This window comes from Peromyscus leucopus, chromosome 16_21, assembly GCF_004664715.2.
Source record: "Peromyscus leucopus breed LL Stock chromosome 16_21, UCI_PerLeu_2.1, whole genome shotgun sequence".
Lineage (NCBI taxonomy): Eukaryota > Metazoa > Chordata > Mammalia > Rodentia > Cricetidae > Peromyscus > Peromyscus leucopus.
The window spans coordinates 9,732,977-9,747,831 of NC_051084.1; the positions used below are offsets into that span (position 1 = coordinate 9,732,977).

The window sequence follows — 14,855 nt, forward strand, 5'->3', positions numbered from 1 at the left end:
CTTTCCTTCCTTTCCCGTCTCTGGGCTCCAACATGCCAGACCCTTAGGTGCACGGGCTCACAGCTGCCACTGGCCAAGGACCTGAACGTGATGGGGTGGAGGACATGACGCTTCTTTCACCTGAAATTTCCCCCATTGTCTAAGGAATCTATAGACTGCTGTCTGCCTGGCGAGCTTCCTGCCACTGAACGACATTCCCCACCCTCACCGACCTTTTTTTTTAATTTCTAAAGATTTATTGATCTCATGTATATGGCAGTCTAGCTGCAATACACATTCATGCCAGCAGAGGACACCAGATCCCAGTACACATGGCTGTGAGCCATCATGTGATGCTGGGAATTGAACTCAGGACCTCTGGAAGAGCAGCCAGTGCCCTTAACTGCTGAGCCATCTCTCCACCAGCACTTTTACTTTTAAGACCTGGTCCAGGATGGCCTTGAACTGACTCTGTAACCCAAGCAGGTTTTCCATCCCATGCCTCAGTCTCCCAATTAGCTGGGATTACAGGTCTACAAACCATACTGGCTTTTAAGGCTTGGTCAGGGTTGCTGGATGGTGGTGGCTCACGCCTTTAGTCCAAGCACTTGGGAGGCAGAGGGACGTGATCTCTGTGAGTTTGAGGCCAGCCTGGCCTACAGAGTGAGTTCCAGGACAGCCAGGGCTGCACAGAGAAACCCTGTCTTGAAAACCCCCAAAAGACTTGGTCAAGGATGTTCCTTCACTCTAGAGCAGTGGTTCTCAACCTGTGGGTCACGACCTTAGGGGGTTGAAAGACCCTTTTATAGGGGTTGCTGAAGACCATCAGAAAACACAGATATTTACATTAGGGTTCATAACAGTAGCAAAATTAATTATGGCATAGCAATGAAAATAATTTTGTGGATGGGGTCACCACATCGTGAGGAAATGTATCACAGGGTGGCAGCGTCAGGAAGGTTGAGAAGCTCTGTTCTGCAGGTCACTGGGCACATCAGCAGGGCAGCAGGAAGGACCACATGGAAAAGACAAGACGTGTGCTCTGGAGCCAGGTCCACCCCGGCCCCATATGGGTGCAGGGGTGCAGACCCTCCCCTCAGAGGAGCCGTGACAGCCACTTAGGGGCTGAGACAGACAATCCCAGAGTCGTGTGCACTTTCCCACGGTAGCCTAGGACAGGGCCCAAAGCTGTCCATGTCCCCAGGCCTTGTGACATGTGCCACCTTCCTGGAGAGCTACAGAGCAGTCCCTCCTAAGCAACCCAGCCACCCTGGGTCAGAAACAGTGACGGACCGAGGTTACCACCCCGCCTTCTTCCTCATGACCCCCAGGCTGGGAACCGGAGAGGTCTACAGGAAATAAATGCCGGAGAACTCGAAGGCGTCAGGACAAAGGAAGGGACGCTGTCACAGTACATTAAGTGCTTATTATTGCCTACAGACAGACAGACAGACAGCCTGAACCCCAGCCAGGAGGTGATGGGTTAGTGTTCAAGTGGAGACCGAAGATGACCAAGCTACAAGAGAGGGAAGGCGGCCTCCACTGCCCTGTCCTAAGATTGAGAGTCCATCAGAGACTGAGGTGGGGGAGCTTTCACAGGTGTGAACACACAGGGGAGGAGGGACAGGGACAGGAATGATAACGTCCCCTCCCAGTCCAGGGAGGAGCAGACTTGCACACTCTGCTGAGGCAGAATCCTGCAGCGGAGGCGGTGAGGAGTGTGGGAGCCTGAGAGACAACAGGAAGGGGAAGGGGACCCAGGGGACGGAGTGTGACATGCAGAGTCCGTGGGAGCCCTCAGGTCCCAGTGTCAGTGTGTGACATTCAGAGCGCATGGGAGCCGCCACCCCGGGGAACGAGTCAGAAGTTGGGCTTGTGTTTCTTGAGCTCCACCATGAGGTGATGAATGTTGATGAGCTCCGCCCTGGCTGGCAGCGCCCGGAGCTGCGGCTGTGCCAGCACCCGGTGGAAGCGGTGGTAGAGCTGGATCAGCTGGGTCAGCGCCCCCTGCACAGAGGGGAGTCGGGGGTCAGACAGACAGGGGCAGGACGGTCAGAGCTTCACAGCTCAGACACAGCTGGTCGCTGACCTTCCCAGAGGAAAGAGCGAGAAAACACCCAAGCGTGGGACACGGGCAAAGGGCTGGGGTGGCAGGCACCTGGATGATGCTGGTTCCATTTCGGAAGTTAGTGAAACTCCGCATGACATCCTGACTCAGAGACTCCACGGAGGCCTTCCAGGAACTCCCAAAGCCCCGGATCAGCTGAGTGACTCGGGCTGCCACAGGAGGACAGAGAGTGTCAGAGAGCGACCAGGCCTGGGGACCATCCACCCCAGCAAGGTCTGCCCGGGGCACAGCCATGCTCACCATCAAGCCGGGCTTCCCTGCTACCCCCCAGCCAGGTCTTCCCTGCTGTGCCACCTGTAAGCTGCACCTCACTGTCCTTTCCAGTCACCTCCCCACGGTCCCTGACAACAGCCTCATACCTTCTTCCCCTCGAAGTCGGTCGGCCTGTCCTCGCTCAATCAAACCTTCAGCCTCCTTCACAAAGGCCACCAGACCCCCGAAGGGGGGAGACAGCAGCTCTTCAATGAATTCCTAGAAAGACGTGCCAGTCGGAATAGAGTCAGGAGTCCAGGGGACAAAGGACCCCAGCCTGGACTGGGACGACTAGGAGGTGACGCTCCACAGAGCAGCCGGCCTCCGTGAGCTTCCACTTTTAGGTGGTGGTCTGACAAGGTGTAGAGGAAGACCCAAGGATTGTCTCTTCCAAAACCAAGAGCCGATGAGCTGGCTCAGGGGGAAGAGCTGGCCACTGACCCCAGAACACAAAGTGGAGAAGCAAGAGAGGAGCCCAGTCCTGAAGTTGTCCTGACTCTATGTGCTTCAAGACATGTGCTGCACATGTGCTCATACATACATGTAGACACACACATAGACACACATACACACACACACATAGACATACACAGACACACACATAGACACACATACACACATAGACACACATACACACAGACACACACACACACATAGACATACACACACACACACACATAGACACACACACACACACACAGACACACTAATAATCCCCTGCAGAGCAGAACTGGTTGTTTTGACATGTGCACACACATACATACACAGTTATAGTTTTATTTTGCTCTTAAGTTATTAACATCATAGAAAAATTAAGTGAACCAGATGAGCAACAAGGCAGTGAGTCGTAATGGCTGCACACTGAGGTCAGCCCAGCAGCACCAGGTCTCCCTCCACGCCCAGGCCCTACCTGTGTGCGAGCATTGAGCAGCTGCTGGAAGCTCTCCACCTCCTTGCTGTCCTCAGCTGCCCGCTCCTGAGGAAGACACCAGGAGGAGGAACTTGGGAGCTGCCTCAGGCCAGCACCCCCACCCCCATCCAGTCAGGCCACCCTGCAGACACTGCCAGAGTCAGGGCTCAGGCACTGAACTGTGAGGCTGACAGCCCTGGGGACCCCCGGGGGAGCAGCCTTACCATCAGCACACCCAGCATCATGTCGTAGTTGTTGATCAGAAACACAAGCTGCTCCTTCCTGGAGGAGAACTCTGCAGCCACTCGGAGGACAAAATTCTCCACCTCCACCTGCACAAGCCACACACAGGCAGGAAGGAGAAAGCCAGATCACAGGCCCCGCCCCCTGAGGGAAGTCTGTCCTGCCAGCCCCACCTGTAACTGTCCCAGCAGCTGCAGGGTGCGCTCATTGGGATGGTCTGGTTGATGCTCACAAGTGCAGAGGAGAACTCAGCATAGCGGCGTGTGATCTAGGAGCAGGTGGGAAGACTCCCATCAGCCTGCCTGGCAGACACAACCTCCCAGCTGCCTCTGCAACTCCTGTCCCCAGACCACCCCACCACTGAGGGTGGCCACAAAATCCCCTTGTGACCCTCACCAGCCCTCACATAGTGGGGCCGAGTGTCCAGGCCCCCAAGGCGCTGGGGGTCGGTGCTGCGGACACTCTGGACATTCATCTCCAGGATCAGCTCAAAGCGAGGCCACAGCAAGGCAAGCACCTGCTCCCAGTACCTGCGGGCTTAATCAGAATCACAGGTCAGCTGGCTGGGGTGCTGGCAGGCCGGGGGAGTGCAGAGCTTCAGGGGAATGGTGAGTGTGTGTGTGTGTGTGTGTGTGCGTGTGTGTGTGTGTGCGAGTGCGAGAGTGTGTGTGTGTGTGACCAATGCTGCCTCTGGGACACACACAGGAGGGGGAAGGATATCAGGTGAGGAAGAGTCAGGGTCAGGATGGAGTTGTCTGTGTAAGATAAAAGGCTGGAGGTTGGCCGGGCGGTGGTGGCACACGCCTTTAATCCCAGCACTCAGAAGGCAGAGCCAGGTGGATCTCTGTGAGTTCGAGGCCAGCCTGGGCTACAGAGCAAGATCTAGGCACCAAAACTATACAAAGAAACCCTGTCTCAGGGGAAAAAAAAAAAAAAAGCTGTAGCCTTTAGGCACCCAGGCCCGGGGCTCGGTGACCTGTCCAGGGCAGGGACATCCCTCTTGGCTGCGATGTTGCGGAATCGGAGAACGATGTGGATACAGAGGAAAACAGCAATGGCGTCGTAGCAGTCGGCCAGGTAGGACTCCAGGTGTTTCTGTGGCACAGCAACAGACAGGCAATGGAATGTCAGTTTGCTGTTCGGGTGGCTGTGAGCAAACGATGGACATTTCTACGGGACAAAGCCCTGGCTAGGGAGACCCCTCCTTCCCTGTCCACAGGCACCTCCAGGGGCCCTGACTTGCTCACAGGCCTCCACTCTGTAAGTTCCTCACAGCGGAAGCCAGGGCTGAGCTTGGGATGGAGGTAAAGGGCCAGGATTTAGAGGTGTTGCTCTCTGCTGTGGAAAAGCAGAGGAAGTAACAGGATCCCCGAGTTCTGAGGGTTCCCTGGGGGGTCATGTTGTGAGATAAAGGTTTACACTCTTTAGAACGGGACACCCCTGATTTCAATACTGCTGCTTGTGATCCCGTTGGCTGTGGATGAGCCCTGAGAATGGAGGGTAAAAGACAGAATCCGAGGCTTACCAGAGTCATGGCGAGTGTGCGGCCCATGACAGCATGGAACAGGTCATGAGCAGCTGGGCCAGATACGACAAAGAATTCACAGATGAAAAGATATTCACGGCAGGAATTGTCGAGGAGGGCGTAGTGCTGACTGCGGAAGAGAGCCTCGAACGGATACTATGGGACAGAGAGAAGGGTGGGGTTGGACGCTGGCCCCGTGGATGTGGGGCCTCAGCACATCTCAGGATACGAGAGCTCAGAAGACCCCACACACCTGACCTCCAGGCTGGGAGGAGCGCCCTGAACAGGCACTGAAGAGGGGCACAGGACCCAGGAACGCCCTCTCTCCGGCTGCTGCTGCCCCCACATCCTCTTCAACCCCTGACAGTCACCCCATGAGCAGTCTCCCTCTGTGTGCCTCAGTGCATGGCTCCTAGCCCCCCACATCACAGCAGGCCAGGGGCCCCCAAAGTCCCCACCTGAGGGGATTCAACCCCAACCATAGAGGGGTAGAATCGTCATACCCTCTGCTCTCCACGCTGGGCAGTGTGGGGCACCAGGATGGGGGCCTCGAGTTCAGTGGGGGAGATGACAGCACCCCGGGTCCCCAGGGTGAAGATGGTGTTCCTGCTTCGGAGGGACGGCTTCGAGAAGAATCGTGACCAGGTCAGAGTCAGGGAAATCACCGAGACTGACCACACCAGGCCCATGGAGCCAAGACCTGAGGGACCCCAGAAGCTAACTATGACCAGGACACCCCTTTCCAGAACCAGGGCCTTGCCTCATCTGACCTGTAATGGGCGTCAGGGAGTCTACAACCCTCTGGGAGGGGAAGATCTGGCTCTCACATCCTCAAAGGTTCCACCCCAGAGTGGGTGAAAAGCAGAACCCTTTGGCTGGGGCCAAGCACCCCACCTGTGAGCTTGGCCTGAGGTTCCTTGATCCAGGACATCTTTCTTTCTTCCTTCCTTCCTTCCTTCCTCCCTTCCTTCTTTCTTTCTTTCCTTTCTTTCCTTCCTTCCTTCCTTCCTTTCTTTTTTTTTTTGGTTTTTCAAGACAGGGCTTCTCTGTGTAGTTTTGATGTCTGTCCTGGATCTCGCTCTGTAGACCAGGCTGGCCTCGAACTCACAGAGATCCACCTGTATCTGCCTCCCGGGTGCTGGGATTAAATGTGTGAGCCCCCACTGCCCAGCTGATCCAGGATATCTTTCTTTGCTGTGTCTTCCACACCCATTAGATCGTCTTTCTCGGCAACTTCCTCGTACTAGAGAAAATAACAGAGAACTGAACCATGGCTCCTCACCACCAGCGGGTGGGGAGCTCCATCCCTCTTCCAAGCCACTATTAGGGGCACCTCTCCCTGCCTGGCTCACCTGCACTTTCATGAGCCGCCCCAGGTAGGAGCGGAAATAAGACAGGTAGATCTTGCTCAGCGTCTCCACGTATTCATCCCTGATCTCCTTGGCTGTTGCTCGCTCGTTGCCCAACAGAAACTGATAGAAAAACCTGGAAGGGCCAGGGCGAGTCAGACCCCTGGACGTCCATGCTGGCTGCTGAGAAGCTCACAAACCACCCTGCACCTGTCCCGGGGTGGCGACCTGTACTTCAGCAGGGCTGTCTGGGGGATCTGATAGTTGGTCATGGGCTTTCTGAACGAATAAATCTTCTGGAGGATGAACTCGCGGATCTTTGTCACTGCCTAGATGTGGGGGACAAACAGGCCATGAAGTTGCGGGCTTTTACCCTGTGGAGAAAGTTAGGAGATGACAGACGTGAAGGTAAAGGTAATGGAGAGAATACTTTGGTTGTTTTATGTTTTGTTGGTTGAGTCAGGGTCTCTCTGAGTAGCCCTGGCTGGTCTGGAACTCACCCTGTAGTTCACTCTGTAGAACTCACAGAGGTCCCCCTGCCTCTGCCTCCGAAGTACAGGGTAAAATCGCTTACCACCAGGCCCTGCCTTATTTTTTCAGGTTTGTTTTTCTTTTTTTTAAGTATGGAATGCTTTATGAATTTTCATGTCATCCCTTACACAGAGGCCATGCTAATCTTCTCTGTACTGTTCTAATTTTAGTTTCTATGCTGTTGGTTTTTGAGACAGGGTCTCATGTATCTCAGGATGGCCCAAACTCCCTTCGTAGCAGAGAACGACTCTGAAATTTCCGATCTTTCCTCTGTCACTTCCTGAGTGCTGGGACAGCAGACAAGGGCCATCACATCAATGTCTGCAGGGCTGGGGAGGGAACCCAGGGCTCTGTGAACGCTAAGCAAACACTCTACCGACTGAGGCACATCTCCAGCCTCGTTAGATTTTCAGGGGAATGAGAGGGCCAACATGCACTGCCCGGAGGGAAGCAGTGGGGGTCATGGGAAGTGACCCTAGGGGTCCACTCCCCACCTTGACCCGGAGCCGGTCCAGCACGCCTCTGACGTCTGCACAGGCAGCTGTGCCTCTGGCCTCCTGCTCCCTGACTGCGGCTGCCTTGGCGTCCAGCTCCTGCAGCTGCTCCAGGAACCTGGCCTCTGTCACTGGAGCTTCCAGAATTGCTCTGAAGAGAAGGGGGGACAGGGTGATCAGAAGGGACCCTCAACAGTCCTGAAACACCCGAACCACACCCCTCACAGCTCATGTCTTTCCTACCTTTCTCCATGATCTCATAAGCACCAAGTTTTCAACTCCTGAGCCCCGCCCCCCACAGGTCCCCACTACACACCTGACCTTGGATCACTCCTAACCTATATCCTATCCTGTGGTGGCTAAAGCGGGTTAGGAGTTATTAACCCATCCATTAATTTCTAGAATGCACCTCTTTTTTTTTTTTTTTTTTAAACAAAATCCCACTCTGCAGTCCAAGCTGGTGACTTGCAGCAATCCTCCTGTCTGGACCTCCCGAGCCTGAGATTACAGGCATGAGCCAGCACACCTGGTTCCTAGACTGCACCTGACAAACCTCAGCCTAGACCCGTGTTGTAACAGGTAGGTAACCCTGCCCAACCACCTGCTCTGGACGGTATGACCCTCCCAGCCAGCAACTCACGTGACCAGAGTGGAGGGCACCACTAGCCCATCTACAAGTTCCCCAAGTCTCCCCCGAACTGCCTGTCGGTTACGAAGTCGGATGTTCATGGCCCCTGACTGCTCCTGCAGGGTCCGGATCTCAGAGCTGATGGAGCTGAGGTCACTCTGAAAAGCTCCCAACATCTGCTCCATGCGCTACAGGGAGGGCAGAAAACACTGTGGGCATGCACAGGGTTGACGGGGACAAGTGTGCCACCAAGTGTCTGGGTGAATACCCCAGTCAACAGCCCAGGAGGGTGGGAGATCTTCATTGCCCAAGGGACACAAACTACTAACAACAACAAAACCAGGAGCAGAGGGCGTGACCTGTCCGAGCTTGTCAGGGGCCACAGCCAAGGGCCACTGACCTCCAGGACAGCATCACAGGCTGTGATCTGATTGTGCAGAGACGCTATGTTCTCACTCTCTTGGATGTCTGACCCACAAAAGTCAAGGGCTTCACGGTGAACATGGAGCTCTGCAGACCAGCAGCACCTCCTCCTGAATTCTCCCCAAAGTGACAGAAACCCGAGAGATGCCATTCCATTCAGCTACCTGCATCAGACCTCCCCGAACCCCATGTGGCTCCCCTCTGCTGGAGGATACAGTCCCGGATCGATTTCTGCTCAATCTGCTGCAGCTCCAGCTCTACTTGCTTCGAATAGTGTCGCAGATCCACACCCTGGGGAAATGACCATGAGAAGTCAGGATGAAATCACAGGCAGGTCAGAGGGGACACCAAGGTGACATTTGAGGGGAAGGTGGGGGCAGATGGGCATAGGGGAGAGCCTCACCGTTCTGAGAGCCTCCTTCACCAGTTCATCCTCCAGATTTGCCTGGATGTGAACTGGAAAGAGACATTTATCACAAGGGTCCAGCACCTGCCACCGCCTCCCCTCTCCCTGCTCCTGCCCGCACTGGGTACCTGCACACCAATCTCCCCTTCCCTCCCAGCCCCCATCCACTGCAGTTGTAAGAACAGTCACTGTGGCTTTCCTCTGTTTCTGTTTCTCACAGTCTAGTCAACCACAGACCAAAAATATTAAATGGAGCCGGGCGGTGGTGGCGCACGCCTTTAATCCTAGCACTCAGGAGGCAGAGCCAGGCGGATCTCTGTGAGTTCGAGGCCAGTCTGGGCTACCAAGTGAGCTCCAGGAAAGGCGCAAAGCTACGCAAAGAAACCCTGTCTCGAAAAACAAAAAAAAAAAAAAAAAAAAAAAAAAAAAAAAAAAAAAAAAAAAAAAAAAAAAACAAAAAAATATTAAATGGAAATTCCAAAATGATCCTTAAGCTTTACAGTCCATGGCATTCTGAAAAGCTGAAGGACCTCTTGCCTGCCTTGGATGTACGTTATCTCTGCTGGATGAACCTATGGTGTGTGTGGTGCCAGCCTGTCAATCACTCACTAGCTGTCTTAGTGATCAGACTATGTTCAAGAAACCTTGTTTTTACTTAATAATAGTCCCAAAGAGCAAAAATGGTGATGCAGCAATTTTATTAGTGTATTGCTATAATTATTCTCTTACTGTTCATTTCTTACTGTGCCTAACTTAGATGTTAAACCTTCTCAATTCACAGATTAAAATCAACTTTAGCCGGGCAGTGGTGGCGCACACCATTAATCACTTGGGAGGCAGAGGCAGGCGGATCTCTTGAGTTCAAGGCCAGCCTGGTCTACAAAGTGAGTTCCAGGAAAGGCGAAAAGCTACACAGAGAAACCCTGTCTCAAAAAATCAAAAAAAAAAAAATCAACTTTATACTACATTAAAAATATTTGCAGGGGCTCTTGGGGGGCATCTACTGGGGGTCATATAATATATTCCTAAAGGATAAAGGGGCCTGGCTACTACTACCCAGGCCACCACTTACCATCCACCTCATCCAGGATGAATTCATCGGAGGTGATATCCAACTCCCCAAGTTGCAGGGGCTCTTGGAGTCCAGAGGCACCCCCCTGAAGAGGGACAGATTAGTGAATGTGAGATACAAAAAGAAACGCTGTTAACAGAATACAACCAGATGTGCTGCAGGTGAGGTGGGGGCGCTTTTTCAGAGGTGCCATACCGGGTCAGAGGTTCTGACATACTCCAATCTAATTTTTGGGCTAATGAGTAGAAAATACGTCACAAAAACCAAGCAACTTATGAAGTCACTGGAAGTGTTCAAATGAGAAAAACTAGGATTAGCCGAACCTGCCTTTGAATTTAGGACCCAAGTCTTGTTATCTCGGGTGTTCTACACTACACCCTTAGGGAGTTCTAGATGCTAACACTGTCAGCTTGCATGCTCTTTACTTGTGTGTCAAGTGCACCCGTACACATTCGGCTAAATCCTAAGGACGACCTGTAAGGTAGGTCCTGAAATAACGCCTCCCCTTTATAGGTGTGGGAAATGAGGACGCGGAAAACACAACACAGCTTACAAGTGGCGGGGCTAGAAGGGGACCAAGGCAATCAGGTTCCAGAGCCCACGTCCTCACTCTTCTACACTATATTCTCTTTTCTACTTTAAAAAAAAAAAATCTAGCGTGAATAGGAAGCTGACATTGTGTCCGTGGGACTCGAGAATCATCCACTCTGCTCGGTCAGCACCACCGGTAGCAGGAGGGGAAACCCTTGTGTCCGACTCGGCCTACGCCTTCCTGAGAAGAGAGAAGCCCCGACGACACTCCGGAGGACAAACGCCCCGTGCTCTCACCAGCGGGCCCTCCTCCTCCTCCATATCTGAGGCCCCGGCCCGCAACACCAGCTCCCGAGCAGCCGCCGCCATGGTCGCCGCGGCTGCCATTCCCCCGCAGCCTCACTTCCGTCAGCTGTCAGGTTCGGAGAGTCCGCTCCCCGAGGCAAAACCAAAAGTCCCAGGATGTCTTGTAGGGCGCAAGAAGAAACCGTTCCCAGATACTTGAGCAAAAATGATTGGCTCCGGTCTCCCCTGTGGGGCTTGGGTCACTTCGGTCGAGTGCCAAAGAGAAGGCGAACGCCGCACACCCAATCCTGCTCCGGAACCTTCGCGGCTCGCTCGCCCAGCACAGGAGGAGCCTTACGACGGGAAAGACGACCGGACCGGAAGTTGTGATCCCCAACCCAGACGCTCAGAATTCGACTCCTCGCTAAGGGAAGAGCGGGGAAGAGAAGCGGTTTCCGGAAGCGCGCCCCCTGGATAGTCCCGCCTCTTCCTCCAGGACGGTATATAAGAGCGATGCGTCACTTCCGCCCCCTCTTCCACGGGAGGCCTGCACGCCGCCGACTGTGCCGTCGCCATGGTAAGAGCGGAGCCCGGCGCCGGGATCCGGCGACATCTGAGCCGGGGCGGGCGGAGCTCTCCGTCAGGGCTCCGAGGCCGCCGTGCGCTGCAGGCCTGCAGCTCTCTCCGGACCGATGGAGCGCGACCCCGGGCGGGGACGACCTAAGACGTGACTCTCCGGGGAGGGGGGGGCCCGAGCACGGGTCGGTCCCTGGCCAAAGTGGCCGGGCTTGGCGGCGCGGGGCCCCCCCGCTCCCCGGCTAGCGTCCCCCCTCGTGGCGAGGGTTGCGTTTTCCCGCGCCTGGGCGTTTGGCGATGGTGGTGAGCCCCGGGGGGGTGAGTCAGAACCCGGCAGAGGCGGGGCTCCGAGCCCGCCGCGGTGTCCCCCAGCCTCGGCGCTCCTCCTGGCCGTTGCCGGTGTGTCTGATGATCCCCTCCCCCGTGTCCTTCCAGTCTCTAGTGATCCCTGAGAAGTTCCAGCACATTCTGCGAGTACTCAACACCAACATCGATGGGCGGCGGAAAATAGCCTTTGCCATCACTGCCATTAAGGTAAAAATCGGTGTCGCCGGGCAGAGAATTGGGGGGGGGGGGCTTGAAGTAACCAAGTCCCCTGACTGACAGCAAAAGCCTGAGGGTGGTCCGAGGTCGGACTAAAGCCTCTCCCCTGGGGAAGTGGAGCGTGAGTGTGGCCCTGCCCCACGTCGCTAAGCATTCCCCTGATCAACAGTCTGCGTGTGTGTGTTCCCTGCGGCACACTGTAGCAGCAACCCATGGGCCGAATTTCTAGGAATTAACATCCGTTAGTGTCCGTCCGGGGCGGTCTGCAGACCAGATGCAAGTTTACTCTAGTTGAAATAGAACCAGCACGTGCCTTTGGTTTAGTGCAAAAGGTCAGATGCTGAGCGGACGCTTGAGTGTTTTTCTCTGCGGAGCTGAGAGCTTTCTTGGGACGTTACTAACTTTTATCAACGTTAGTGATTTTGGAAATAGAGACATCTTGCCTGTCGGTATGTGTGGTTCTTGGAGGGCAAGGACTAGACCTGCCTAAGCCATCTGCGTTCCCCCTGTGTGGTGTGTTCTCATGAGATGTCAGGGAATGGGTGGTGCTGAGGTGCGTGCTAAGTCGTTCTGAGAAATGGTGATGTTCTATAGAATCAAAGTAAGGAAGCCTGGTTAACTGAGGATATCAAATGGACACAAAGTTGCAGTAATTATTTTAAAATGTACGAACTCCCATTTTTTATTTTTAATGTTTGCCTAATTTAAAATTTGATTTTTTTTTTTTCTTCTGCACTTGGGAAACAGTGGTAATGGAGGTAGCTGATGGGGCAGGGTGAACGCAGTGTCTGGGGGGTTGAAAGGCCTGGGGTGCTGCCTGTGACCTGCCTTTTCAAATGAGCATCTCGATAATGTTCATTGGAAGATAATTACAGTCCACTTGCAACCAGGCGGGGCACGCGGTGTCTGAAGATCCTGAGGGTTGTGTTGACTGTGGGGAGGGTGAAGATTCCTAAGAAATAGTTTGTAGGAGATTGGGGAAGGATGATGAGGAATTTGAGGGAAAGGATTGGGGGGAGAGTCCTCCAGGGGTGCGATTAAGGTGTAGTGCAAGTTGGCCAAGAAGGGTGAGGGACAGTGGAGATTCTGTGCCACGGTGCCTTGTTTTCTGAATTCTTTAAAGCTGCTCTGCTGCTTCTTGGTTAAGGTGACAGTTGGTGTTTGACTGTCTGGACAGACCTAGGAAGTGCTGGCTGTCCTTGCTCTAGGACCTAACACTGTCAGAATCCCTGTCCTTCCAAACTGTTGCAAATAGCTCAGGTCAACTCTTCGTGATACAGGTAAGTATTTACAAAAATCTGAAAGCTTGCTGGGCATGGTGCCACACATTTATTGAGATAAGGTCTCACTGAAGGCCTGACCACCACAACCAGCCTGGCATCAGACATCCACCTTCAGTACTTGCAGCCTTTAGAACAAAACATGGTCTCGCAAGAAAACTCAGTAGAAAGTAACAGTGTGGAGGCTGGGGCAGGGATGTGTAGGTGTTTGCCTGCATGTCTCTGACTACACATATGTGCTGTGCCTGTGGAGCCCAAGATCCCCTAGAATTGGCATTTAGAGTTGTGAGTGCTGGGAATCCGGGTCCTTTTTTGGTTTTTCGAGACAGGGTTTCTCGAAACCTTCGAGACAGCTTTGCGCCTTTCCTGGAATTCACTTGGTAGCCCAGGCTGGCCTGGAACTCACAGAGATCCGCCTGGCTCTGCCTCCCGAGTGCTGGGATTAAAGGCATGCGCCACCACCGCCCAGCCGAATCCAGGTCCTCTTAAAAAATACTGAGCTGTCTCTGCAGCCCCTAGAACAACAATTTTTTTTTTTTCTCCATTCAATTCTGGAAGTTGAGATGGAGGCAGACTCAAACCCACTTAGGGCTCAAAGAACTCTTCCCTGTCTTACCGTTTTAACACAGACATTCATGTGTGGCTGTCTACTACCCAGTTGTATTTAGGATGCACCCTAATCACTTGTGACCTCGCCTTATATAATTTCTATGAGGGTCACCTTTGGGGCTGTAAGATGAGTGTAGGGGCATTTCATCCGTGGCACTATTCGTTGTCACCTTCGGTTTGGGGTTGGCTACTGGACATTGGCCTGGCTGTCAACTTATCCAGATGATTGTAACCTTTACAGATCAAACTGCTGTGGCTGCTTTCATGGCATTGAATTTCTGGTCCAGTGTGGCCTGAGTGCATTTCTGATTAGTGTCTGGAAGAGTGATCTGGGAATGACAGGGTCCTGGATTCCCTATAGGTTCTGTCGTTATTGGTGGATTAGGGCAGGTAATTCAGGCTGAAAGTCCAAACCTCATTCCCAAACTTTTCACCCCAGGGTGTGGGGCGGAGATATGCTCATGTGGTGTTGAGGAAAGCAGACATTGACCTCACCAAGAGGGCTGGAGAACTCACGGAGGACGAGGTGGAACGTGTGATCACCATCATGCAGAATCCACGACAGTACAAGATCCCAGACTGGTTCTTGAACAGACAGAAGGATGTGAAGGACGGGAAGTACAGCCAGGTGTGTGGATGGGTGCCTTCAGGGGGTGTCGGTTGAAATGGCACAGGGGGTCTGAGGTAAAGCTGGCGTCCCTGTCTCTGGTTCCAGGTTCTGGCCAACGGTCTAGACAACAAGCTTCGGGAGGACCTGGAGCGTCTGAAAAAGATTAGAGCCCACAGGGGTCTGCGCCACTTTTGGGGGTGAGTGGAGTGGGGCCGGGTGGGCTGCTTGGTGCCACCTGTCTCCTGTCCTGCTGGTGTGTGACCTGTGATTCTTTTCCTTCTGCAGCCTTCGTGTCCGAGGTCAGCACACCAAGACCACTGGCCGCCGGGGCCGTACTGTGGGTGTTTCCAAGAAGAAATGAGTCCCTGGGCCTTTGCTGTTAATAAATAGTTTATATCCTGTGGCCTCGGTCTCTGTCTTCCATGTGGTGGGTGGCAGGGGTAGAGGGTGCGACACGGCTCGGATCCCTGGTGGTTACTGA

At 53.8% G+C, this 14,855-nt stretch overlaps 2 protein-coding genes and 1 non-coding gene across 3 annotated transcripts; 1 reads left to right on the forward strand and 2 right to left on the reverse strand.

Moving 5' to 3' along the window:
• Nucleotides 1–1,385: 1,385 nt before the first annotated feature.
• Vps52 (VPS52 subunit of GARP complex) lies at nt 1,386–11,146 on the reverse strand. Its single transcript, XM_028888387.2, is given in 21 exon segments — nt 1,386–1,986; nt 2,138–2,256; nt 2,467–2,578; nt 3,270–3,335; nt 3,494–3,601; nt 3,686–3,726; nt 3,729–3,780; nt 3,919–4,042; nt 4,489–4,607; nt 5,038–5,193; nt 5,541–5,674; nt 6,223–6,280; nt 6,390–6,522; nt 6,615–6,715; nt 7,412–7,562; nt 8,052–8,227; nt 8,440–8,507; nt 8,678–8,753; nt 8,866–8,918; nt 9,941–10,025; nt 10,769–11,146. Coding segments are annotated over 21 exon segments (2,169 nt in total). The 5' UTR covers nt 10,859–11,146; the 3' UTR covers nt 1,386–1,839.
• LOC114706172 lies at nt 7,004–7,114 on the reverse strand. The gene has a single exon (XR_003736496.1). It is a non-coding gene; the product is annotated as a U6 spliceosomal RNA (small nuclear RNA).
• A 97-nt stretch (nt 11,147–11,243) lies between the features above and the next one.
• Rps18 (ribosomal protein S18) lies at nt 11,244–14,777 on the forward strand. The gene is made up of 5 exons (XM_028888388.2): nt 11,244–11,333; nt 11,768–11,866; nt 14,204–14,392; nt 14,480–14,571; nt 14,660–14,777. Exons 1-5 carry the CDS (start codon nt 11,331–11,333, stop codon nt 14,733–14,735), a joined length of 459 nt encoding a protein of 152 aa, XP_028744221.1. The 5' UTR covers nt 11,244–11,330; the 3' UTR covers nt 14,736–14,777.
• Nucleotides 14,778–14,855: the final 78 nt, after the last annotated feature.